The 27,448-nt window shown below is 40.0% G+C and overlaps 1 protein-coding gene across 1 annotated transcript; it reads right to left on the bottom strand.

The window, feature by feature from the left end:
* Nucleotides 1-6,702: 6,702 nt before the first annotated feature.
* LOC122360223 (lysophosphatidylcholine acyltransferase 1) lies at nt 6,703-25,633 on the bottom strand. The gene is given in 15 exon segments (XM_043260644.1): nt 6,703-7,065; nt 7,956-8,097; nt 8,184-8,282; nt 8,410-8,563; nt 9,067-9,183; nt 12,218-12,250; nt 12,252-12,298; nt 13,142-13,196; nt 13,273-13,307; nt 13,408-13,466; nt 13,819-13,879; nt 14,095-14,207; nt 15,284-15,498; nt 16,099-16,238; nt 25,309-25,633. Coding segments are annotated over 15 exon segments (1,533 nt in total). The 5' UTR covers nt 25,420-25,633; the 3' UTR covers nt 6,703-6,913.
* Nucleotides 25,634-27,448: the final 1,815 nt, after the last annotated feature.

Raw genomic sequence — 27,448 nt, 5'->3', positions numbered from 1 at the left:
CTAGTGTGCCAAGAAATATCCCCCACACCATTACACCACCACCACTGGCCTGAACAGTTGATACGAGGCAGGACGTATCCATGCTTTTATGCTGTTGACGCCAAATTCTGACCCTACCATTCGAATGTTGAATGTAGAAATTTGCGTTAACGAGCAGTTGGACAGGTGTACCTAATAAAGTGGAAGGTGAGTGTATATGAGTTTAACAATGATAGGAAAAGCCATGCTTCTGATTGATAGGTTCTAAATATGAGGTGGATGAAGAGAGAAATAATCCAGAAGTAATGAGCCTTGAGGAACCCCAGTAGCAAGAAGTTGTGACTCACCTCTTCAAGACACCCCCAATAGGACCTACCTGAGAGGTAAGACTTGAACCACTGGAGTGAGGTTCCTGAGATCCATCTTCATGATGATTGACAGGAGGATCTGGTGGTTAACTGTATCAAAAGCAGCAGATAGATCCAGATCAAGATTTGAAAGCTGCTTTTGCCAGTCTCAGAACGTCAGTAACTGAGAGCAGGGCAGTCTAAGTTGTTCTAATAATCGTTGGTAATCATTTTCCAGAATTTTAGATGTTTCACTCTATTATCCATCAAAAAGCACTTAGTGTCTAAAAAATTAGACCACATCATGAAACCTGTGCTGGAAATTGTCAGTTTTATATGCACACATGCTTGCTGTCACAGATAAAAATAAAATCTCATTGATGAACATGATGAAGATCTTCAATCTGATCATTTGCTTTTGGCTCATTATGGCTCATTCCTGGAGAACTTCAGACAGCCAGGGGCAGAGAAGGTAGTGTGTGCTGGTCTGGACAAAATAACTTTTCACAATAGGTAATAAAAACAAATACCTTGAATATATCATCTGATTGATGTCTTGAGGTGTGGCAACCATAGTATAAGTGGAATAATTGATTCTGAGCTGTTGAATTATTCAAAAAATGATGCACAAAATAATGGGTGGGCATTATTTTTCCAATAATTTAATGGCCTGTCATCAATTATTTCTTACATATAGTCTACAGTACAGTAACTATACTAAAATAGCACTCTTTCGGTATCTTTACAAAACAACATGATAACATGAAAATAATGTGGTGTTTATCAAATGACACAGGCGTGTGGTAATTCATATCCCAGCATGGCCTTTGAACAAATTTTGTTATCATTAGTGGCTGACAGGGCTAATTCAATAATCAAGGACCTTTCAGAGATTCATTTTCAGCACACGCCACCTGCTAACATGATCAAACAGATTGAAGGCTTGATGTGGATCTGCAGATTTCACATTTAATGCCAAACCAAGTCCCTTGCTGCTTGGGTCTTAATGATGAAATAAAACAGTAATGGCTTAAAAAAAAAAAAAAAAAAAAAAAAGGCTATGACAGAAGAAAGCAGTGGGTGAATGGTATATGAATGATGTATGACAGAGTGGTCATGGTCCACATATCTCTCTCTCACAGACAATAAGAGATTCTTCAGAGCGACTGTCATGGTAGGACTCACTGCTTTTAAACAATCCTCCATAGAGCCGTTCTGCGCTGCACACCTGACTGAAGACAATTAAAAGAGCAGTTCATCCGTCATTTCATGAAAACACTTCTGTGAGAACAAGGACACTGCGGGAGAAATTCTGCTGTCACTCAGTGATCTTTCACTATTCATCGGATCCACTCATGCATTTAAGAGAGAAGCAGGAAAAACACAGCGATGAGCTTTCAGAAGATGCTGATCCATGACTGATCATTCAATCACATCAGGCCATTAAAGAATTATGATTTCCAGCAATCTATACACTGTACATATGAATCAAATAATTCAGAGAAACGAGAGAGAGAGACCCTGATCCCAGCACAGTTATACAGCTTAAAACAATAAAGAAACATTCATTTAAAAAACTGACAAATAGACCAGGCAGAACGATTTTCCTTGAAATAATCATGTCTGAACACTGAACCTATATTTTAACATTCCATTCATCAAAAGTGTTCAGATGAATCTTATAAAATACCTCTGATAAAGATCCTCTATAACTTCTAAACCCTCATTATTTTCTACCTTATCCTATATTAAGATTCATTTCTTCTTACACAGTTTAAATTCTTTCGTATTTTATTAACATTTTCTAAACTTTAGCACATAACTGTGATAATGTGAGAAATGTTGAAAGTGTCTGAATACATTTAGGTTTAACTGCGAGTATAAATGAGGGAAAAGCAGGGTTTCTGCTGGATTTATCAGGGCAAATCTGAGGAATAAGGCTTGGTTTCAAAGGTAAATGTCTTTACTAGAACACTAAAACTAGAATATACAGCGGTGTCAAAAGATGTTGGCCCCCTTGCTAGTTTTGTATTTTTTTTTTTTGCATGTCACACTTTAATGTTTCAGATCATCAAACAAATTTAAATATTAATCAAAGGTAACACAAGTAAACACAGCATGCAGTTTTTACAGCCAGGCCTGATTACAGCAACATCTGATCGCAATCAAGAAATCAGTTAAATAAGACCTGCCTGACAAAGTGAAGTAGACCAAATATCCTCAAAAGCTGCACATCATGCTGAGATCCAATGAAATTCAGGAACAAATTAGAAAGAAAGTAACTGAAATCTATCGGGAAATGTTATAAAGCCTTTTCTAAAGCTTTGGGACAGCAGCGAACCACTGAGAGCCATTATCCACAAATGGAGAAAACATGGAACAGTGGTGAATCTTCTCTGGAGTGACCGGCCGAACAACATTACTCCAAGAGCTCACAAAAGACCCCACAACAACACCCCAAGATCTGCAGGCCTCACTCGCTTCAGTTAAGGTCAGTGTTCATGAGTCCTCCGTAAGAAAGAGACTGGACAGAAATGTTCAAGACAAAAAAAAACGCTGCTGAGAGAAAATATATAAGATTGTCTCAGTTCTGCCAGAAAACATCTTGATGACCAAGACTTTTGGGAAAATACTCTGTGGACCGATGAGACAAAAGTTGTACTTTTTGGAAGGTGTTTGTCCCATTACATCTGGAGTAAAAGAAACACAGCACTTCAGAAAAAGAACATCATACTAACAGTAAAATATGGTGGTAGTGTGATGGACCTGAAGACTTGCTGTCATAAATGGATCCATGAATTCTGCTGTCTACCATAAAATCCTGAAGGACAATGTCCAGCCATCTGTTTGTGACCTCAAGCGGAAATGAACTTGGGTTCTGCAGCAGGACAATGATCCAAAGCACACCAGCAGGTCCACCTCTGAGTGGCTGAAGAAAAACAAAGACTTGAGTGTCCTGACCTGAATCCTATTGAGATGCTGTGGCATGACCTTAAAAAGACACTTCATGATGGAAAAGCCTTCAGTGTGGCTGAATTACTACAGTTCTGCAAAGATGAGTGTTACTGTGACACTTATAGTCTTTACACATAATAAATGAGAAATAAATTAGTTTTAATGCATTAAGTATACCTTTTAATGACCTGTACAATCGCATGAATAATTATAACCAATAATTAGTTAATACATTATAAGATTTATCAATTCATTGTTACACGACATGAACTTGCTTACACTTATTAACATCAATAAATAAAAGTATTACAACAGACATTATAATGCATCATACTGTCTAACAACCCTTAAGGAACCCTGAAGTGTTACCAAAACCATCTAAGGATTCCCGAATCAAAATTCATTTACATGAAAAGAAAAACGACAGAAAAGAAAAACTAAACTAATATGAGTAAAGCAAGAACTAATATAGTGCCTGGTACCTGCTCAGAAAAAAAAATGGAATGAATTTAAAGAGAAAACGAGTTTTTCTTCCCTGATGTATTGACAGATCAGGTTTTAAGGATAAATGCTTTTTGAGAAATTTCTCAGAAAACAAGGCATCCTATCTGTGATGTACATCAAGTAAATGCATGATTATTTAAGGATGTTTAGATATTTGTAGTGAAAAACAAAACACCAACGAAAGATATTTTAAAGACTTAAGACTCTCTAAGATCTGCAGAAACTCTGAAACAACAGTTTAATGGTTATTGTTTTTCTACGATGAAGGTCTGAACCCATCGTCTCATCCGCTCCTCTAGAGGGCGCTAGAAAACAAGCAGAGACAGAGAGGATGTGGTCAAGTGTCCCTTTTTTATTAAAGAGTCAGAATGACAAGTCATTTCATAGCAGTCAAAACAGACAAGCCCAGGAATCTTGTAAAAATGACTCTCGATACATTACAAAATAAAAGTCAGGGCAAAATAGAAAACAGAGCTAAGATCTACTTCAGCCGGACGAGTGTCAGGAGAGCCATCAGAAAGACACATGACCCGGAGGAGTTCAGCCTTTCTTCTTCAGCTCGGTGTTAGACATGCGTCACAGACACCAGAGAAATAAATACAGGAACCTTTACGAACACAGAGCAGAGCAGGTCTTCTGTGAGGTATTTCAAATCAAAGAAAGTTACACACCAGAGAGATGCTGGGTCCTCATTTCATTAGATTACAAAGCTGATGAAAAACAAAGATTGTAAAAATCACAGCTTCTGATTGGGAGAAAGGAGACCGAGGTTTGCTCAGATCACACACGACTTAAAGTCAGTAATACTCCAGCAAACGTGATATTTTCATGACAACTGAATACACTTTTGACCGCCTTACCATCAGTCTAATTCAAAACACCAATGAAATGATTGCTTAATTGAAAACAGCATTGTTGTTATTATTATATTATTATTATTTCTTTTTCTCTTCACAGAAATAACGCTTTGCTTCATTGTGATGATTTTCATTTGGGGTCAATGCGTCATAAAACAAAAATAAAATCACAATGAAATAACTAGTTAATAAACCGTTTTTGTCCGTGGTCCGTGGTCAAAAACCAAGGCAATGATTGCCATCAGCTAAGACCCGCCCAAGAACTACATCCCCATCAGATCCAGAGCAAACCCACAATCCCTTTCTGCGCAATACAGTATGATCACTGTAACCCGGTTACAGCTAAATAGAAGTAACGTAACAGAAGCCAATCGGTGTAACACAGAAAACAGTAACCGATCACTTTAACTTGTAGATAGTAACCGGTTACACCAGCAGACCGTCACGTTTCTAGAGGATTCGTGAAAAGAACGCTTCAAAATCTAAAGTGCCAGCATGAGCTAATACGAAAACGGACCGACGAGCCGGAGACCGGAGCCGTCATGAGCACAGAGACCCCGTACGTCGGGCTCCGGAGCCGCCGCTCACTTCCTGTTTGAGACGGGACGTTGACTGCTGATTGTGATGGATTGTCGATACATTCTCTTTTCCTCATTAAACTTTACATTGAAATACAAGGCCAAAAAATAACCTATCGATTTGAGAACAAAAAACACAGTTACATACATCGTGCCATCAGCGAGGAAACCATCACAGAATGTGTAGAAAGACAAAAGCTAATCATACTAGCTACTAGCTAACTAGTCAGGTCAATCTGAAAATAACACTTTAGATCACAAATCTGTCATGGCAGTGAGAAGAAATTCTTTTATGTATATCAAAATTCACAAAATGCCCAGCACTCGGAATATTCAAAATACATATCAGAAATATTTTTTTTTTTAAAAAGGTGGTGACATCAATAAAATATTGCTTCGCCAAAAAAGTGAGTTGAATTGAGAACCGACAGAGAAGTCCTTTCTGAGATTTCACTAGAAAGGTGTGAATCAAACACGAAACTCATCAGACCTTCAGCTCACCAACATTAACAGCATCTTTTAGCAAAATAAACCCTTCACTTCGGCCTCGTTGTGTGACTCGGAAAAAATAAATAGATAAATAAAAATCAGCAAATGTTGTCTATTACATCAGGCAGTAGATTCTTTCCCTCGGGTGCGTGTTAAAACTCGTTTTTACCCCAAAACATCATTCATTAGGGAGCGAACGTGACAAGCTCAAGGGAAGAAAGGAAGACTTGACGATAAAAATCCACTAGAATATTAGAATGAGCCACTTGAATCGGCCAAATTACTGGACTTGACGCCAATTTTTCACTTGCCTCAGTGGGTGAAAAATAGAAAAATACAGGAATATGTTTATCAAAAGGTAAACACTCTGTTATTGACTTTATCTGATGAATAACACGGATCAGATTCCTGACTCTCAGTCTGTATTCTGGATTTGGTCCATATTAACGCAAGAAGATCTGAAGTACCTGAAAAAAAAAATGTAAAAAATAGATTCAAAACAAACCAAAAAGAGCTGATTGCGATGCGATGGTGAAATGATTGTTGGGTTGTCTGCGCAACTGACTCTACAAAAGAACGAGGGAAGAAATAAAACATACAAATACCGTTAGCCGCTTTCCCCTGAGCGAAGGGACCAAATATTAAGGAATCAGGAGATATAATAATAATAATAATATAATAAAACCGGCTCGTTCTGATTCAGACCAGCACTTCATCTAGTCGTTTTGTGCGCCTCAAATCTGGCCTTCGGGTCGGTCCAGCAGGAGGAGACAGAGATCAGATATCTGTCACTGGCGCTCACGAGCAGATCAAACACTGAAGAATACTGTTATCAAGCATCGAGCCCATGCAAATACTCACTTAGCAATTCATAAAGGCATCTACAGTCATGGCAGACTGAAAACCAAAGACGTGGACGGGAGCGAAAACAGCTTGCATTCATTACTGACTGGACGTTTCCATCCCGTATTACAAAAACATGCAGTTGGTCAGTATCTGTCCCCCGATGACTAACTAAAGAAGTGCTTGGCTTTCAAGTATTTCTCCGACCAAAAAAAAAACAAACACAAAAAAAAAGCAAAAGACATAAATTTCCCTTCAATTTGCTTTTAAAACAGTGATGCTGAAATGATGCCGAGGGGAAGAGAAAACCAGCAAGCGTACAGGAACCAATCAAATGTCACAGACAGCAGGAAGTAAACACTCAGTCCAGCTTCTTCTGCTCTCTGGGGCTGAAGTCGGCGCAGAAGCCGTTGGCGGCGTGGGTCGGGGAGCTGCTGCCGAAGCCGGCGTTATCCGAGTAGAGGTACTGCTCGGCGAAGTCTGGATGCTGATCCGCAAACTCCCGAAAACTCTCTGCCAGAGAAACACGAGTCAGAGCAGGACAACCCCGTTCAGACGAAGCTGCTAACCTGACCTCAAGCGTGTCAATGCTAACCGCCGCTAAGCTACTGCATCGTTTCTATTTTAGTATTATTAAGAAACTGTCGAATGCTTAATCACATCCAATATATTTTTTATACATACACACACATATACACATATACATATATATATATATATACATATATATATATATATATATATATATATATATATATATATATATATATATATATATATATATATATGTGTGTGTATATGTATGTGTGTGTGTTTTATAAATTTACACATACATGCATGTATATATTTATGAAAAATAAGTTGCTTACATCATACATTTATATATTTATATTAATGTTCACATAATTTATATTGTATATAAATGTAAACGTACAAATATTTTCAGAACATACTGCATGTGTAAATATTTATAATAATAATAATAATAATATAACATATGTACAAAACATTACAATAAACTCTCAATATTAATATACAATGACTAAATAAAAGTAAAATATGTGTTACTATTGAAATATTCCAAACCACAACAACAAAGAAAAGAGGAAAAGTTATATAACAAATAATTTTATATTACATTATAAGGTCAAACTGCAATACTCACATTTACGGCTATAATTCCTAATAATTTTCTCATTTTCTAACAATAAACTCTCAGATGTTTATTTTGATGGAAACTGCAGGGAGCCCTTAAAGCTTCTCTTTTGTTTTTTATGAGGGGTGCCGGACGTCACTAGATGAGCACTGCTCAGGAGGATAACCAGTATAATCACTAATGAGTAAGTGGCCCTCCGTGATCCTCCCGAAACTTGTTTATCTTCTACACAATGCTATGCTCTTACCGAAGGTGATTTTGCCCGAGTCCTCTTCATCGATGGCTCTGAAGAGACGGCTGACTTTGAGCTCTCCGACGCCCAGCGCCGTCCTCAAGATGCACATCAGCTCGTTCTCCGTGATCGCGCCGTCCTCCTCTGCCTCGAACATCTGAAGAATCACAGAAAGCAGCAGACTCTCAGAGCCGAGCATCATCGCCACGCTGCAGAAAAGCCAAACCGATCGACTCATCTGACCTGGAAGGCCAGCCTGATGGTGTCCAGTGTTTTTGCGGGCCGACACACCACAGAGAAGGCGATCACGAACTCCCGGACGTCCATCGAGTGATCGTCATTCTGCTCAGAGAGAGACGAGACGGATTTAGCTGTTGTTTGAGTTCATCAGTGAAAAGAGAGTAAACGGACATTCGATCGCATCTGATGGTGGATGATTAACCTCCTGTGAGGACGGATATTTCTTTACCTCGTCAAAGAGAGCGAACATGTGTCTGAGCTCGCCTGACACGGGCAGCTCCAGGAACTGGGCGAAGTCCTCCAGACTCAGTCTCTGACCCTGAAGTTTACAAGCCCGCTTCCCGTAACCCTGCAGGAGCTTCTCGGAGTTCACACGCTTCAGCCTGAGACCCAACACCAGCAGTTCAGACACAACCAGCACACATCCATTCACATCAGATACAGAAATCACACGATGCGGCCAGAAACGTGTCGCATGAATACATCAGAAGGACGTGATACGAAGCCACAGAGTGAACTTATCAGTAACTCAAGTAAATACTGTAAACCTGTCATGAGCAGCACTTTTAACAAAAAAAATATAATCATTTTATTGCATTCTAAAAAGTGCTAATGCCTTTTTTTGACCATACATTTACATTAAATCATAAAACTCTCTAGAAAAATTTAGATTAGATATTTTAAACAAATTATTTAAATAATTTAATACTGGAAAAATAAAAAAATATATATTCAATTACTGTAATTTTTCCAGTGGAAATATCTATTAAATTAAAAATTAATTTCAACACAAAACTGAAAAATAATTATTTTGAGAAACCTAAAATATTTTATCTCCTGCATTCTGATCGTCCTCCTCAAGGTCTGGAAGGATCTCGAGACTCACCCCAGACTGCGCACCAGTTTAGCGAACTCCAGCAGACACGTGTCTACGGGCAGCCGGATCTGACCCTCCGCCATGGCCAGCTGACAGTCTTCAAACGAGTAGTCTGTGTGCGGGGACCTGTAGGGCCCTTCAGACATAACACACATTGGTTATGATTATGACGCTGGTTCTGTCTCACTATGTGGTCATTCATAAAGCCATATTTAATCACGCCCAACGAGACCCACCCCTTCATATATAAACCACAGAGCTGGCCCAGAATGGCATACTTTACACCTCTTTCGAGCAAAAGAATAACGGGTCCTCTGGTGAGACGTCTTCCTCATCTTCCTCAGAGAGTCAAGGTTATAGTCATAACTAAATGTTCTCTATAATCGATGTCGCAATGTTATAGAAAAGCCCCAACATTCAGGCATCCCTACCTTCCTCACTTAACTTACAAGTTAAATGTTCTTCTTTCCTTTATTATTTTTATTGTGCTTTCAGCACTGCCTGCACAAAGGCACTTTACAAAATCTCAAAAATGTATGTGAAGCTGCTTTAAAGGACACCCAAGACGCAGCCGTTCCTCTCGTAGAATGGGCCCTTGGGTTTGCTGGAAATAGTGGACCCAGCTTTATAGCCCACTCTTATCCAGTGAGATACTGTTTTGACAGCGCTTTGCCCTTCTTAGAGTTTCAGAGGTTTTCAGATCATATAAAAGCCTGTATCTCATCCAAGTAAATCCGTAATGCCCTTATCAGACACAAGTTTCTCCGTGGACTCAGGGAGGAGGGTGGAAAGCCTGCATTTCTTTACATCCATACATAAACAGTCAGGCATGGTTAGCTTGTGCACGGATGCTGGTTTTGGGAGCAAGATAACTCTGGAAAGCTTGCGTGTATACCTGATTCGTGCAGGATTGATGGACAATGCATGCAACTCTTCAAAATGCTTCATAGATGACTGGGCAAGCTGTAAAGATACCTCGTATGACAATTTCCCTGAGTGCGTCCAGTCTGGTAATTGGTCTCAAGACGGTGCACACTCTTCCTAAATCTACTTACGAAAGGATACTTTCCTACTGTTTCACCATTAAATCTCATATGACATGAGGGAACGGCCGTACAGTTGTTGTTTGTTTTATTGTAGTATCACTTAAAAGCAAGGTGAGAATGTCTAACTCTGATGAAACAAACTATATTTTCTCTTTCCTAACACCACAGTAGTTTTAGCACTGAAGGAACCTTTTCATACTTCCTAGAACTACTTGCAGACGTTCCAAATAGAAACACATTTAGTTCTAGTTCTTCATTTAGGGGAACTAAATTAGCTCCTACTTCTAAAACACTTTTATAGGAACTATTCGTGATGCAAGCATACACTGATTGACCAAACACATAAGAAACAATTTGTTCTTTTCCCAGCCTCCACAAATTACCAGAAAAACGTCCGAGGGAGAAACTGGTTCTCTAGGAACGATCAAACCGTTTTCCTAGAACTTCACGGTACGAAAGCACCTCAGGCCTCAAAGCCTCTCTATTTTGCCTCATCCAGAGATCTGCTGGAGTCCGCTCTAGCACTCTATATGGTCAAGATCACATTCAGGTCAGATCAGGTCCAGAGCGTTCAAGACCTCTCATAGGCCAGACCCAAAGATTCAAGCTCTCTGGATGCGGATGAAAACCCTCCCCGTGTCAGAGAGAGATCCATCTCTGTGGTCCACATCCTCCCTGGCTATCAGGAGCAGCCTTATCCTCTACGATCTGATTCTGGAGATCCGTAGTGACACGTTCACCTCCTTTAGTGAGAAGTACAGAGGATGATGTGTGTTCTCCTCTGAGGAAAATAGATTCTCTCTTGCCTGACCGTACTTGTCCCATATCCCCTGCCCACCTCTGGATGAGGTCTGCTCTGATACTCATTCGGCCCGGAGCACGTGTCCCTCAGAGACAACAAGCCACTCCTCCATCGGACCCCTGACCCCTGTTTAAGCAAACACTGTTGTATTGTCTGATTGGACTAACATTTCAGCCTTTTATCTGCGGAAGGAAGTGACGCCCTACAAGAAGCAAATAAGTGCTCTGAAACAAGGGCTCGTAGATGGATGCTGCGAGTGAAGAGACGCAGAAACAAAACACAAACACTACACGCTATGAATCTTTAGTTACGCATTACTAAATACTCATGGTTTATAACGACCTTCATAAACCATCGTTCCAACATTATTATGCAGTAATTTAGCAGTTGAGGCTATAATGCCTTGTTCTTGAGAAATTATTTAAATATACATGATTATATCTTATTATTTAAACAATAATAATTGCTCAGTGTGTTAAAAAATGCTTTATTAACATGTTCCTGTTAATTTATGATCAAGTCAGATTAAGTTAAAAGTAGTTAAACATCACAGAGGGATACAGAACACAGAAATATTGTATTGTTTCATGATAAAAAAATGAAGCTGTATGACTGTACACTTGATAAATGAATACAGTTTCATATTTTTGCATCTTGAAATAGTTCTGTATTCTTCGGTGTTGTTTATTTGTTCTGTCAGGATGATAACTGAGCCTTTTAATCTCCTTCGTAATAGATATGCTTATAAATAAAGAACAAGGCATTTATAGCTGTATGTATCAGAATTAGAGAGCTTAATTGTATTTAAAAGAATGCATTTATTTATTTAGTTTTACAAGATTAAGATTGTATTTATTTGGAGGTGTTCTATAGCGTTCCTTACTCAAGAAGATGCAAAAATGAGTGAACTACAAAAAAACTATTAATCACTAGATTAACAATGATTTTATAATGTAAATGATTAACAGAGGCATCGTAATTAATGAGGAGGGAAAAAAAAAAAGAAGTAGTTTTTAAGAGTTATTTATTAAAAACATATTTTTTATTAATTCATATTTTAGGTTACGTTTCGTGATTTTACTGTTTTGTTTTAATTCCTCCACAAAAGGCCCGTTTCCACCTAAATAAAATATAAACTGCAAGCAGGTTTTCTGTTGCTGCTGAGTTTGTCGTTTTAAATAAATAAATACTACAAATAAAATAATCATAATCATAACGCTGTATATAATGCACTAAACAGTCATTTAGAACATGTAGCATACGGACAATAACAAATATTTAAACCAACACATTTCTGTAAATATTTTCTTACTTTGCCATCAAGCGGCGCACGTTGTGAAGAGCGCGGGTTCTTCTTCTTCTCCTCCTCTGAGGGCGAGTAGATGGGCAGATACTGAGAGAGGAAGAGAGAGGCACAGTGAAGACTGGTCTGAGGGACTTCTAAAGACCGCTCGGCACACCGAGAACACCGCAACGCTTTCAGAATTATTGTAATGCATGTTTACATTTTCTAGTTTTGATATAATAGTGCCCTATGAAATATTTCATTGTTTTCTAAAAGTGCTATCAGAATTTCCCTGGACTTATGTAATCTAAAAAATTAAAAAAAAATCTGTACTGAACAAATGAAGGCATAAAACAATTAATTTCTTTTAAAAAATGTGAAAATTTGTGCTGTTTAACAGAGCTCTACTGTTAAAACTGAAAATTATGTGATATTTAATTATCTGATACAAAATATTAGTACTACAAGCTAATAGATTTTATTTGGGTTTTCTCTGTATCTCTTATTAGATTTTTTTTTTTTTAAATAAATGCTGCTGAAAGACTCTTAGATGACGTTCATGTGTAAATATACTGTTTTCAGTGAACACACACACACACACAGACACACACACACACAGACACACACACACACACAGACACACACACACACACACAGACACAGACACACACAGACAGACACACACACAGACACACACACACAGACAGAGACACACACACACAGAGACACACACACACAGAGACACACACACACACACACGTCCACATCACCATCTGATTAAATGCACAGAATTCTGCATGATTGATCTAATATTCCACGAGATCTCCTGTCTTCTGTCTGAAGTCATCTCTACTGAAGTGCTGAACACCACTGATCCTCACAACAACCCAAACACACATCTCTCACACGCTCTTCAGAAGATCTTCTACATGACGGAGAAAAGAGCCTCACCTCGATCTCGAACTCATTGTGAAGCTGACACAGAGTCAACCACAGGATCTTAAACCTGCAACAGAGCAGAGTTATCCCTCCTTGAATATATTCTGCACTACAGCTATGAGAGCCCAAAGAAAAGCACTCACGCTCCGGGGCCCTGCCACGTCCACGTGATCGTGTCCTGCAACGAGAAGCACAACACAAACACACACCGCTGACTGATCGTTACTTAAAGATGCAGGCTTCGTGAGATCGGGCTGATCTGAGTTTAGATGTCTCACCAGTTTGTTTGGGTAACGGATCACGACAGGCTGGACAGGAACCGCAGGGATGAACGCTCCTGGATCACACACACACACACACACACACACACACACACACACACACACACACACACACACACTTCTGAATGTAGGGATGCTCATTAGGCAGAAAGAGCACAGTTCAGTGATGATGTTCTTTGGTAAAGTAAATGTTTTTTGGTGCTGTTCATTTTTTGCAGCTGCTGTTTAAATACCAGGAAAGTAAGCATTAAATTAGTGCTGTGTTTCTATTAAATTGTTATCCTAAATACAAATTCATACTAAAACATGGATGGTTCACTTTCTGGAAATTAAACAAAGTACATAATGAAATAAATCAGCACAATATCACATAATGTATTATCCAACACACACACACCACACACACACCTGGTTTGAATGTGATCAGGCAGGTTCTATTGGTGCACGTCCCTTCTGGAAAAATCATTATCTGAAAAGAGTTTTTTTCGTTTAGTTTTTTTTTTTTGAGGAACATTAAAAGAGAACTATAAAGTGCAAGCATGCACACGGAAGCCTATTTCAGCAACAGGATATAAAAATATACATAAACACAACTGCAAGCCATTTTTTAAATTTCTGCTCCATATTTAACATTAATTGATAAAGTTTGAGAGGATGGCTGCCGATATGAAGCTGTAAGGATACCTGCGGCCACTCTCCTCCAGAGTGAGCTCTTCTCTTGATCTCCTCCACCGTCTTCCTCCTGGAGTCCTGATCGGAGCGCGACACGAACACGGGCCGGATGTATTTGATGAGAGCTGAGACACAGACAGACAGCTTTCAGAGGTTTTCTAGAGGTGAGGAGCTATTCTTACTCTCCAGAGCGGCACAAAGACGTCTTGAGCGGATCTCTCCAACCGCTTTCCATCAGGGTGAAGCTCAGAGAGCTAGCGATGCTTCTAATAATCTGAGGAGCTGTGTGGAACTCAACATGCTTTACTGCTAATCTTTTAAATGATGTTTTTATTCCTCTAATTGCATTGAATTGATCAAAAGTCACAGTAAGACATTTATACCTTCACAAAATATTTCCATTTTAAATAAACGCCGTTCTAATGCACGTCATGAGGCACGACATTGATGATAATCAGACATGTTTCTTAGCGGCAGATCTAATCATTTAAATGATTTCTGAAGATCACGTGACACTGGAAACTAATGATTCTGAAAAACTCGCGGCAATAAATGACACTATACCAGACGTTTAGAGAGAAAACAGCCGTTTAGTAAGTTTTTGTTTGCCACAGAATCAGATGTTTGTCTTTCACACTGAGCTCCTCTTCCTCAGCCGCTGGACGGAGATCTTCAGTCTGTGAGGATTAGAGGCTCAGAGCGGCCGGCTGAGCAGAGGCTTAGCTCTCACACCAAAATTAGCCCTAACCAGCTTCATCTAATCTAAACCAGCACTCGGCCGCGATCTCGGCCTCAGGTCTAAAGAGCGCTTGAACGGGACCAAGCTGTGGTTTGTGGCATTCGTCGTAAACCCTAAAACTCTACACAGCTCCTGGATGAATCTGAGGAGAGAGTCATTAGCGCAAAGTGCAGAAACTATTCTGAATAATTAGGATTGTTTCTGATCATCATCAGTCTGCCTGAACGACAAGAAGAAACTCCGAGACGCTTCGAGAAAGATACCTGCAAAGAAACTCAAAAGCTGCTTTAAACACAAAGATACTGTTTACACAGAAGATAACTGATAAAGAAAATGTACATATGACATTATTTGGACTGTATCAGGTACGTGTGAGGAGCTTTCTGGAAGCGTCTCGGAGGCGACGTTCTCCGCAGTTCTTGGATGAACAGGAGTTAAGAAGCATCAGAAGAGAAGACTTACTGCCCCACACCGGGATGTCTTTGCTCTCAGCTTTCATCACGATGGACGCCATGGTCATGGTGACAGGAATGGCGTCGAAGTAGGACGAGTGCGGGCCGAGGGTGAGGATGGGCGCCTCGGCGGGAAGAGCCTGTCTGCCCTTAATACTGATCCAGTGAAAGCCCCCGGCGAACCACATGACCCGCATGATGGTCTTCAGCACCACGTCCACCAGCCTGAAGAAGAGCAGAGATCAGCGGCTGAACATCTCAACCTGTCTGTCAATCACTTTATAGAGCTGAAAAATTACTTAATACTTAAAAAAAACACTCCCACATTTCCAATCCTTGTAAAATAATTATTGTATGATTAGATTTCTGTATGATTATTGCTACATAAACGAAACAAATATATGCAATAAATAAAAATAAAATGAAAACAAACAAACGATTGTAGCCTATACTTGTTGCAGGTTTTTCTTGTTAATATGATTCTGTATAGCTTATTATATCATTTGTGCGCTCCTATTTAATTTTCTTATTTTTACTGTTTTTGATCAAATAAATGGAGCGCAGAGGTCTGACTGACCCCAATCTTCTGAACCACAGCGTAATGCCGATGTTTAAGCAGATGTGCGTCACTCTGGCGTGTTAAAAAGCCGAAGCGGGAGCATTAGCGTGTCTGCTGACGCTGACTCGAGCTGTGATTGTCTTCAGTTCTCTCAGTAACTTCCTGATTTACCAAATAGAGGATCTGAAGTGAGATTGACCTCACCACAGACACACTAGAAACACTGCAGAGAGCAGAGTAATAACGGCTGTCATTCAGCTCTTTACTTTCTCCACAAGCTCTGGGGCTCCACCGCCGTCTCGGAGCGGCCCACCGAAGCGATGAAGGCAAACGGCCAGGCCAGCAGCATCATGAACGCCGCGATGAAGAGCCGCACGGGGAAGAGAGTCACCGTCATCAAACCGATCTGCAGAGAACACACACACACACACACGGTCAGGCCAGAGGTCAGAGTTCAGTACAGTGTTAAAGCAGAAGGAAGCTTGGAGAGCTGAGGTTAGTTTCCTTCAGACCAGTGTTCAATCAATCAATCAATCAATCAATCATTTTTATTTATATAGCGCTTTTAACAACACAGGTTGCATCAAAGCACTGTACAGTATAATGACAGGGATGTGTAATGACGAGAGTGACCAATTTCTTATTAAATGCAGAGACGGTCTCTGTAGTCGATTCAACGATAGTCACTAGAAGTTAAGTGTCCCCAAACCCTGTTTCACACTCGTCTGTAAGGCCTTCGCTTCGCAGCGAGGAGGAAATAACCATCAGCGTGAGCGTTTGAGACACTTTAAGATCATTTCTTTCAATGTTAAACAAGGCTAGTACATCATAGAAATACAAAAAAAAAAAAAAAAAAAAAACTATGAAAGTAAGCAAAATGCTGCTGTTATGAAAATCTTTTTGAATGTTCTTAGGATCCCTGGGCTCATTTAAATTGTTTATTTGACTAAAATATTTTTATTAAATGTCATTGTTCTTAACTGAATGCTACTTGTACTTTATGCCTTTTTTAAAAGTTTAATGCTGTCAAACGATTAAATCACATTCAAAATAAAAGTTTATTTACATGTGTGTACTGTGTATATTATGTGTTTGTATACACATACTGTAAATCTTTTCTAAATATACATGAATATTAAATTATATATAAATTATTTTTAAATAGATTTATTATTATTATTATTATTATTATTATTATAGTTTTTTTAAGAGATTTAAAAATCATCTGAAAGCTGAATAAATAATATTTCCATTGATTTATTGTTTAGGACAGGACAGTATTTGATGACTGAGAACTATTTGGAAAAGCTGAGGGAGCAAAAAAAGGAGAAATGTTTTAAAACATTCTCACACACACACACACACACACACACACACACACACACACACACGTTTGCATATGTTTTCTGAGGATCATGTTTGATACGTCAAGCTTTTATGGCTCATATAGTATGCATGATATATTATCTTATACTGCACAACATCAGTGTCCTGCAGGTTGACATCATTTGACAGCGCTGTTAAAAGATCCTTTCTATACTGCGCAAAGACGACCATCAGCCATTAAACAGTGAATCAAGCGGCTTGCTGAAGTCAGTGGAGTACGGCGGTCGTCCAGGCCGTCTCAAGATCCTGGAGGACGAGGTGTGACACGATTACAACACAAACAAACACAAGCTTCACGGGCCCTGAACCTGTGATTATCAAACGCAAGCGGCTCTTATCAGCGCAGCGAGATACGGGATATCAGCAGTCAATATTTGCCTTGCTCTTATCAGCACTCGACCGCGTTTGCACACTGATAGCTTTCAAAGTGACCAATTAACAGCGCTGGAGGACGTTCAGGATGCCTCCTCGCTTTCCACTGAGCCGCTTTAATTGAGTTGATCACAGACCGACAGCCTGCCAAATCCCATATCAGCTAGCGGAGGCGTGGGACGAGCGCGCTAAAAATACAGAGATCTGCTGATTCCACCAGCTTCTCACTGGAAATATCACGGGAAGCAAGCCATGGGCTCCAGCGTGATGCCATTCACTCAACACTCACAACAAGAGACCTCCCCGCAATACAGCTCAAGACAACTTAACATGCTCGATCTGGGATAGAACTAAACTGCTTGAGAAGAAGAAGAATAATAATAAGATCTCCTTTTGTTTGTAACAATGTGATTGCACGTTTTTATTCTTTGCTCAGGAGTAAAAGCAGTGCTGCCATGTCAGAGTTACATAGAGTTACAACTTCTCTAAGAGTTTCTACAGTAAAGCAGCTCTACGGTGTTTTCACTAGTGTGTGTGTGTGTGTGAGTGTGTGTGTCTGTCGAATGAAATTGCAACTTGTCTGTCTGTGTGTGTGTGTGAGTGTGTGTCTGGCCTCTACAGGCCGAATAAAAGAAATTGCAACTTTTCATTAATTATAAACCAAATGTTCAGTAAAAGTTAATTGACTGTCTTTATGGGCATCCATTTTCATATCAGTTACAGCCTTTGTTAAAGTGTAGCTTTTATCTTTAGATGTAACTATTTTATCTTTAAATGTAACTGTTAAAAACAAGATTGCAGAAAAAAGAATAAATAAACTTTTTAGGGTCCTGTGATTTTGTTGGAAATTATGTCACCAGTTCGTCTTTTTATTTAGCTTTTTAAAAGTAATGGTTTAAGCCTTTACGGGGCAGCTCATGAAGTATTTGATTGCTTGTTTAAAATACGAGTTCGGCGTGTAGTTTTCCAGCGAGACTTGGGTATTTTCCTGATCAGGTCCACTCACATTTACACACATGGCATCGCTTTCCAAAGGAGCTTACAAAGCACTTAAGACATTCGGTCAGTTCATTCACAAACCTATGGTGAAATGATTCCCTGTTTGAGCTACAGGAATACTGTAAAGAAGAAGGTAGAAAGGACTGGGTCTTGTGTGTGACACGGCCAACAAGTCAACGGACCTTCCTTGAGAGGAACACTGAAGACATGTTTTTTGGAAACCATCTCAAGTATTTTGTGCTTACTATGAATCAGTGTCTAAAATCTAATCTTGCGTATCCCACAGGAGAAATGCACATGGGAGGATGATCAAAAGGTGAAAGTGAATGACGGGCTAAAGTGATTTCTGGAAGCCAAGGTTGATATTTGAAATCACCAAAACAAACACCCCCCTACCCCAAAATGGTCTTGCCCCTATTTTGATAGCTCCGCCCCCCCACACACACGTAGCCTAGCCAGGCAAAGATTAGTTCTGTGAAACAATGCTAGAGCAACACTCTACAGCGTCCACACCAACTATCATTATAATCAGCGCTGCATGACAAACCTCCGACACAAACCTGCTGCCACGTTCTATTTATGACGCGCTGACACAAATTTCTAATGATTCAACAGTCGCTTTGTCGCGACCGGTGTAGACAGACTTTAGGTTAGTAACACCGAGTCTACAGGAAAGAAACGAAGCGCTCCTCGAGTCCTTCCCAGCGCTAGAAAGCTGATCTGATGTTAATACGACGCTCAGCTCGGTCACTTTTCACACGGCCCATCTTTAAAGACACACACCAGTCTATTTAATGCTGTCCTCAAGAAACCTACATCTCCTTGTTTTGACTGTTTTGACTGGCGACTCATCGTGCATGTTCTGAAACAATCCTGATTCACTTCCTCCACGTCGAGCGATTCCTCGTGTTCGTTCTTCAGAGAGTCTGTCAAATCGTCACACCTGGACTAAAGCACCTCCAAACAGAGACAGACTTGGACATGAAGAACAGTCCAGTGTGGATCAGACCACCTGGAGCTCAGCACCACAGAGACCAGATCTGATCACTACAGTCTTCCTCCAGTAAGAGCGGAGCGTGAAGGTCACCAACGAACATTACATTTATTAATCAGTCTTAAAGTTAATGATAATACAGTTGTTCACTATTAGTTCATGTTCATTCAGAGTGCATTACCTGACAACAGGAACAACTATTATTATTATTATTATTATTATAATTGTTGTTGTTCTTCATTATCTTGTGTTCAATTAAAAAGTTGTACAAAAATAGTTGTAATAATTAACATTACAAAGCATTTTCAGTTTTGGCCCAGAATTTTCATTTTGGTGTATCACTAGTCTTTAACTGACTGCTGTAAATAAATCATTTTTACACAAACGATGGAAAAGCATTTTTCATATGCACTATCTAAAGTAGAACATACTTTATCTAAACTGTAAGACTGCCCCTCTGTGGAACACACATGGGGACGTCGCTCTTATTTTCCAATTAGTTTCCGTACAGAAAACAGATGGAGAGAATTGACAGGTGAGTCTTTCTGCCAAGCATCTGTTTCCTTCTGCGCCGAGATGAACGTTTTGGCAAAGAAAGGTCTTAAAATCCAGTTCTGTTTAGCAGGTCATGAGAGTCAGCGAATCATTCCCCCGTCACTCATCAGAATCACAAAAACACGCTCGGAGCGAACACCAGACAGAGACGGTACTTCATCACCTCACAGAAACTTGACCTCGAGAGAGCCGTCCTTACCAACTCACCATCATAGTTAGCTAGCGATGCTTTTGGAAATCATTCATTCACTGGGAAACAGGAGACATTCTGCTCAGTTATGAGCCCCAAAGTAATTCAATAATCAATAACTGTGTGAGAGAGAGTCTCACATGTGGTCCCTGATCTTCAGGATGTTCTCCACAGAAGACAGGACTCACACTGCAGCATCGGTCAACTTCATTCAATTCTATGAAGTCCCAATCCTATACTAGTATCTTACTTAAAGCACAATTCAAGTACAGTTATTAAAACCAACCAAATGCATACGGAGTTGTGCAGAGTAAAATCATTTAAATATAACAGATGCCCTCTATGTATATATTTGCACATCTATTGCACTACTGATGTAAACTTGTAAAACTGATGACAATTACAGCAAATAGTGAAGATATAGTTAGAAAGCATGAAGCTCATGGTGTCAGAATGCAGTCTGTCAGTCAAACCTGAATTAAGACGCAACTTACAGCAAGGCACTGAAGATTAAATACATGATAGTCAATGAACATCAAACACAACACTGGAGACGAAACGTGTGACGTGCTAGGAAAGACTTCACTGGTTCTTGTGCAGCACACACACACACCAAAAGTGGTTTTAATGATGGCTTAACACGCATAGTTAACCTCTAACACACACACACACACACACACACACACACCGCGGTCTCACTGAATGAAGAAGTCAGGAATACATCAACATCTCCAGAACTGCTCTAATGAGCACATTAAAAATCAGTATCATAAACACTGAAATATAAATTTATGGCAACCTGTCAGAAAACAAACAAACTTGAAGACACTGTGCCAGAAATATATCACTATATACTATTGTTCAGTAGAACTGATATAGTTCTACTACGGTTTAGGGTTAGGCATCAAAAACCGGTTCAGATTCCAAACGTCCAGGAAGAGGAGATTGGAGAAGACGCCTGCATTCAGACGAATGACTCCTGTGTTTGCATTTTACCGTGATGTAAAACGATTCAATTACAGGAACAGAACGACATCTAAAATGTTTTTTTTTTTTTTTTTTTTTATTTTATTGTATTTTTTTACCTTCTGCTTTGGACAGCCCTATCAATTTTCCTAGTTATATTCAGAAATCTCTCATCTGCATGCCTTTGTTGGCACTGTTGATAAAAGTCCACTAATGGTTTCATCCCAGTCTGTAAGCAGTGAGAACTCAACAGACGCTCACAGCTCCACCCTCAATGAAGTGAAGAACTGGTTCTTTGAACAAGTGCAGCGTGGTGTTTACTCTACAAACACTTTTCTATGAAGACTAGTGTTTTGTGTATTAGTCATCTAGTCTTCAACAGCATTCCATCTATGATATCGTGGTATTTTAGACAGATGTGTTTGGCAACAGGAGAAACCGAACGCTCACACAGCGCAACAAACTGAGCTGAATGCTGATGAAAACATATCGCAACGCACTTCCTCAAACTAACACACGTCGCTGACATTCACTGGTCAGGAACCCTCAGAACCGGATCAAAGTCGATTCAGCGTCTCATCACAGGCCAACCTTCCCGTAAAGTACAGAAAACGTCCTTCAAATCAAGCCACGCCAGAGGAGGTGTGAAGCACCCAAAAGCTCAGACAGGAAGTCACGATGAACTCAAGCACTTCTCAACAAACACAGTTTGCTTTTGGGAACTGACTTTTATAATCAGAGGTTCAGCAAATAACCCAGCACTTCTCAAACCTATTCCACGCATTTGAAGAAAAAGCCTCCTCCTTTTGAAAACTCATGCAAAGTAGATTAAAGTGTCCTGTTTATTCTGAGCCGCGGTCTTCCTGTCCTTTGGATCAGAGATCCGAGTTTCCATTCACTGCTCAATCTCTCCGTGAAGAGAGGAAAGCGTTCTCCTGGAGAGCAGAGCCGGTCTGGAGATCATCTGGAGCCTCCGTGACCTCGGCTTCGGGTCACGTCTCTACAAACGGCTAAGTGAACCAAAATAAGCAGGTCTGTCGAGAAGCAAGCGATCTGAATCATCTCACCGACTGAAAGAAAGCTAAAAGATCACGTTAAAATACAGCCATAAAGAGCAGGACACGGTCAGAGAGGAACTACGCGACAGAAGCTTGATTCTCAGGCGGCTGCAAAACACAAACCATTATTATTTGTGAAGCTGAGAAATCTGCCTTCATTTACTTGTAAGTCGGTTCATTCACTCCATCAGCATATTCTTTTTTTAAAGTGACGCAATTGGTTCGTTTCGAGTGACTGCCGTGAGAGAGGTGTTTTTGAGCAGATTCAGCTCCATTTAATCAACTAGTTCACTAAAAAAAACAACCTTTACAACCTTTTGAGAGAAATTCTGAAAACTTTGAGATAGTTGTGTGAAACGCTTTAAAGCTCTAAAATAATTAACTATTTAATATATTTTCATCTTTACTGGGATGCCCATGTAAAATAAAATAAAACAACAATAATAATAAGCTCAACTTTATAACTAGTAGGTGGCAGAAGAGGACCAATTATTGGTTTATTAGTCATCTATTTCTACTGTTTGCTTAGTATTTTGAAATTATAAAATCACTATTACAAAATATCAAATGATCACTTTGTACACTTTTTTTGTGTCATAAAATGTTCTTATCGTCAATCTTTTTAATGAGAGAGGGATATATAAAGAATCAGATTTTGCATGTTAGTTAATAACTCAAGCTTTACTGTCAATGGTATAAACACAAAAAGCATGAAATATTAGTGTCAATATTATTAGTATTTATGAATGCAGAACAGTAGTAATAGTATAGAAGTACAAGGAGTACAAGATACAAGGAGTGTGTTTTAAACAGCAGAAAGAGGAAACTTTTATTACCGACTCATGACTATCTTTATTCACTCAAAGCTCTCATAAACCTACTTTTAAACGCTTTATATATTTTGGAGTTTGACTCTATATTTGGACGAACTAGCCCTTTAAAACAAGACAGCAGCAGATGACTGGAGCTCTGGGGAAAACGATGCTAATGGAGGCACTTTAAATGAGCACTAAAACACTCTGAACTGATGACAGACGGAATAAAGACCAGAACGCTTCTGCTTCTGCAGTAAAAATCCCCTGCACTTACGCCACTTGTAAACAAGTTAAATATTATATCTATATAATGATTCCTCAAGGAGCCCATTAACATTCACACAATAATCTAATGCACACACTTCAGAGCTGAGCAAGCAGAAAGAAAGCGTGTAATTAGAAGAAACTGCTGCGTTCACGCAAACAGAAAACTACCACGAATCAGAAACCATCACACCCGGTGCACAGATGATGCTTTTAACATATAACGGTTCCTTCGGTGGAAAAACGGTCTAAAAGTGAGAACGTGTGCTCCTACACGGACGTGAAGGCATGAAGGTCTCACGCTGATCTGGACATTTTCCTCCAGAAACGTCCTCGCAGTAAAAGTTCAGATCAAGCTTTAAAGCAGCCTTTGGAGGGAAAAAAGAGACGAGAGATGAGAGCTGGACGATCAGAAGGAAGTCAGGATGACAGGAATAGAAGAGCTTCTTCTGAGATCAACGTCATGGAGCGTTAAAACTCGCTGACAGAGAAGAAGAGAGCATGTGACTGACATCCAGCGCCGAAGAATGATTATTCAGAAGAAACTCTCGACTTCAATGGCTCATTACCTGAAGCTTCACGATCCGTCTGTTAATTAGAGAGCTGAAGACTTAAAGGATTTCAGGAGCACAGAGCGGAGAAGCAAAGCCTTCGACATTGTGATGCTGAAGGATCCCGGAGAGGGCGATTGAGTTCATGGTAATTGCTTGGCAGTCCTTGAAAAGCCGACGGGTCACACACCTTCACGTGTGCTGATGCTTTCAGACCGAACGACAGCGTCACCCTGAGAAGCGGCAGACGCTTACGCAATGTTTATCTCATGAAATATCACCCCCAAGAGTCTGAAAACACGCCGAAAACCTGCACTTTTTCATGCAAATATCCCATTTAAGCATTATTAACAGCCCATTAACCAATTAACAAGAGAACAGGACATTTCCTCTGATCATCTCAGATCCTGCAGGACGACAGCCTCGATGCATTTAGTTCTGGAAGCTCCGCTCACATTGGTCTGCTACACGAAATGAACAAAAAACAACACCGAAGTATTTGAAGTAGCGGACTTTCCTTAGAAAGCTAACTGAGAGGCGTCCGTGGAGACACACGGGCTGATGTTCACCCAGAAGAGCTGATTATCTGTGGAGCATCTCTTTACACCAAGAGACCTGAACATCAACAAGATCACACACATCATGAAGAGAGACACCGCTCACCGAAGAAATAGACAAGTTACCCGTCTACTTCAATTACTTTATTAAAGCAATGTGACTGCAACATCATTTTCTATTTAATTTTAAAGCACAGCTACCACAAAATCATTCTGAGGTTACCTTTACATTCAGGACCATAAGAGCTTAAAAGTAAAAGCATTTTAATTTGCAACTGTTTACGGTCACATTTACTTTTTACAGTTTACTCATGTCTTTAGGATATTATTAGGAGCGCAGCAGCTGTGAAAGATGTGTGTGAATGTGTCTCAGCCTGACAGACAGCAGGTGAGTGTGTGTAACGCGTGTGTAACGCGTGTGTAACGCGTTTCCTGCAGTACACCACACTGACCATCAGCCGGTTCACATGTCACGCGCTGCTTAACTTTAAAAAGGTCACAAGCAGACCTTCGTGTTATTGTTCCTTTCCGATTCACAGTCATGCCGATAAAGCAATCCGAACTGAACGTGCAGGCGGAGCACATGTCTGAAACGCATCTGCTGGCTCAGACAAAGGCCGCTCGCGCGTGCCGCAGAGCCGAACGCGGCGCATCCTCGATCCTGATTGGCTCTCGCGCCGAGCGCAACATGTAGCACAGGAAGGAAACTCCGCTTCCAGAGCGGCGACGCGCAGGCCGCAACGGCGAACCCCGGCCCCGCCGCACCTACCTGCAGCTTCTCCGCCGCCGTGAAGCGCAGCTCGTGCGCGAACGGGTTTCTGAACGGAGGCGGCAGCTCGCGCTTCTCCTCTCCATCCGCGCGCGTCTCGACCAGCCTCATCCTCGACGAACCGCGATCGATTACCGTCCCCGAAGCGCGTCTGCGTGCGTCAGCCTCGAGCGCGTTATTATCTATCGGTACCGGAGCTCGAGGAGGGCGGCGGGATTAGGCGGATCATGTATTTGACGATAGCGCAGCAGCAGCAGCAGTCGCTCGGTCCCGCTGGATGTCATGGAGGGGCAGAATCAATCCTGCCGCGGTGCGCATGCGCGGGCCGCTCCTCCTCCGCTCACGCCATAAGATGATGCTCCGCCGTCACTGCGCGTGCGCGGACGCTCCTCAAGGATCCTCTCGTGGGGAATCGTTACGTCTGGTTTGTCATCGAAGGATAAGAATAGCGCCGTTGAACGATTAATCGCGATTAATCGCGTGCAAAGCGTGATAGTGCGTGTGTGTTCCGTGTATCTGTACGTACAGAATAAATAAACACTGTGCATGTACTGTGTCACATGGTTGCTGCAAATGTATGCAACTCCCCCACAGTTAGTAAAGAGGGATTTATTTAAAGAGGAATGGAAAGGTGGAAAGTCATTATTATAAGTAAATGCACTTATAAGACTGAAGAGTGTAAATATTTTCAGTATATATATATATATATATATATATATATATATATATATATATATATATATATATATGTGTGTGTGAGTAATTATATATATGCATGATAAAATAAATACAGTACATATGCATATGTAAACAAAAAATATTTTGGATGCGATGAATTATAGTGATTAACATTTGACAGCATTAATATATATATATGTGTGTGTGTGTGTGTGTGTGTGTGTATATATATATATATATATATATATGTGTGTATGTATATATATATATATATATATATATGTATGTATATATACATACAATTTAAGAGAAAAAAAAACTGCCACAGCAGACAATTCTTTTACATTTTTAATTGATTTTTACATTTGTAAGATTATTTATCTTGTCATCACAGACGGCTGTGATTGGTCTATCCTGACCACCAATGAAAAGCCCTGCTCCTGTTATGTTGAGCTCCAGTGAAATCATTCATATTCTCTGATTCGTGTGGATTTAAAGCACAGGACCTAAACCAGTCCAAGAAACAGGATCTGTGTGTCTGTACAGAAACATCCGTCTCATCCGTCTCACGTTCTGCTCTTTTCAGATGATTTGTATGAAATCAACTTGGTTTGGAAAGTTTTGCGATGTCTTCCTCTGCTAGGCTCGCTCTCATGTAAGGTTTTCTTGTCTCAGATCCAATCCTAAACTATAAAAACCCATTAGAAGTAAATCTCATAATGACTCTATTTTGTGTTAAAGCTATGATAAACAGAACAAAGCATGAAATAAGCCTTGCAATATTTATTTGATTTCTATCAATTATTCAAAGGTTTCGGCTGGCCTCAGTTATTGTATTATTTCCGCGACACTGACTGATTTTGCACCTAATAAAGATTTGTTTAGATAAATGATAAATGAAGATGTGTTTCTTCTTGTGATTACAGCGCAGTCCCAAAAAATCAGGATACACTTTACAAACAAGCCAGGCCAAATTGATTCAATTATGCAAAAATGTGCAACAATTTGTATTACATATCTAGCAAATCCCGTTGGACAAAAACACATGTTAATTTCCATGTGATTTCAAGAGTTAGAAGAGTTAGAAGTGATTGACAGGTTGATCAGCCAATCAGATGAGCCCGTTTCTTCCTGTGGGTGTGGCCTTTTCTCCACTTCTTCACACAGTTATGGATTTCTTCAGTTTGGACAGATATTGACATGAAAGTCTAGTATTCAGCATGTGTTTCATTTACAGTAACACTGAGAACATGAACACTCTCGGTTCTTTTTCCACTCAATACTGACTGAAAAAATATTACAGAAGTATGAAAGCAGCAACTGTGTCTCTGAGAACAGGCAAGATTCATTTATTCGTCATTTTTTATTGAAACTATTTTATTTTATTTATCATTCTGATGAGTCAGGTATTACTTATATTAGTGTTATTCCTGATTGTGCAGGTCATTAAGACACATTTCTA

Source organism: Puntigrus tetrazona, chromosome 16 (assembly GCF_018831695.1).
Source record: "Puntigrus tetrazona isolate hp1 chromosome 16, ASM1883169v1, whole genome shotgun sequence".
Classification (NCBI taxonomy): Eukaryota; Metazoa; Chordata; class Actinopteri; order Cypriniformes; family Cyprinidae; genus Puntigrus; species Puntigrus tetrazona.
The sequence above is the reverse complement of the archived record's forward strand: the minus strand, read 5'-3'. Positions and strand labels throughout refer to the sequence as shown.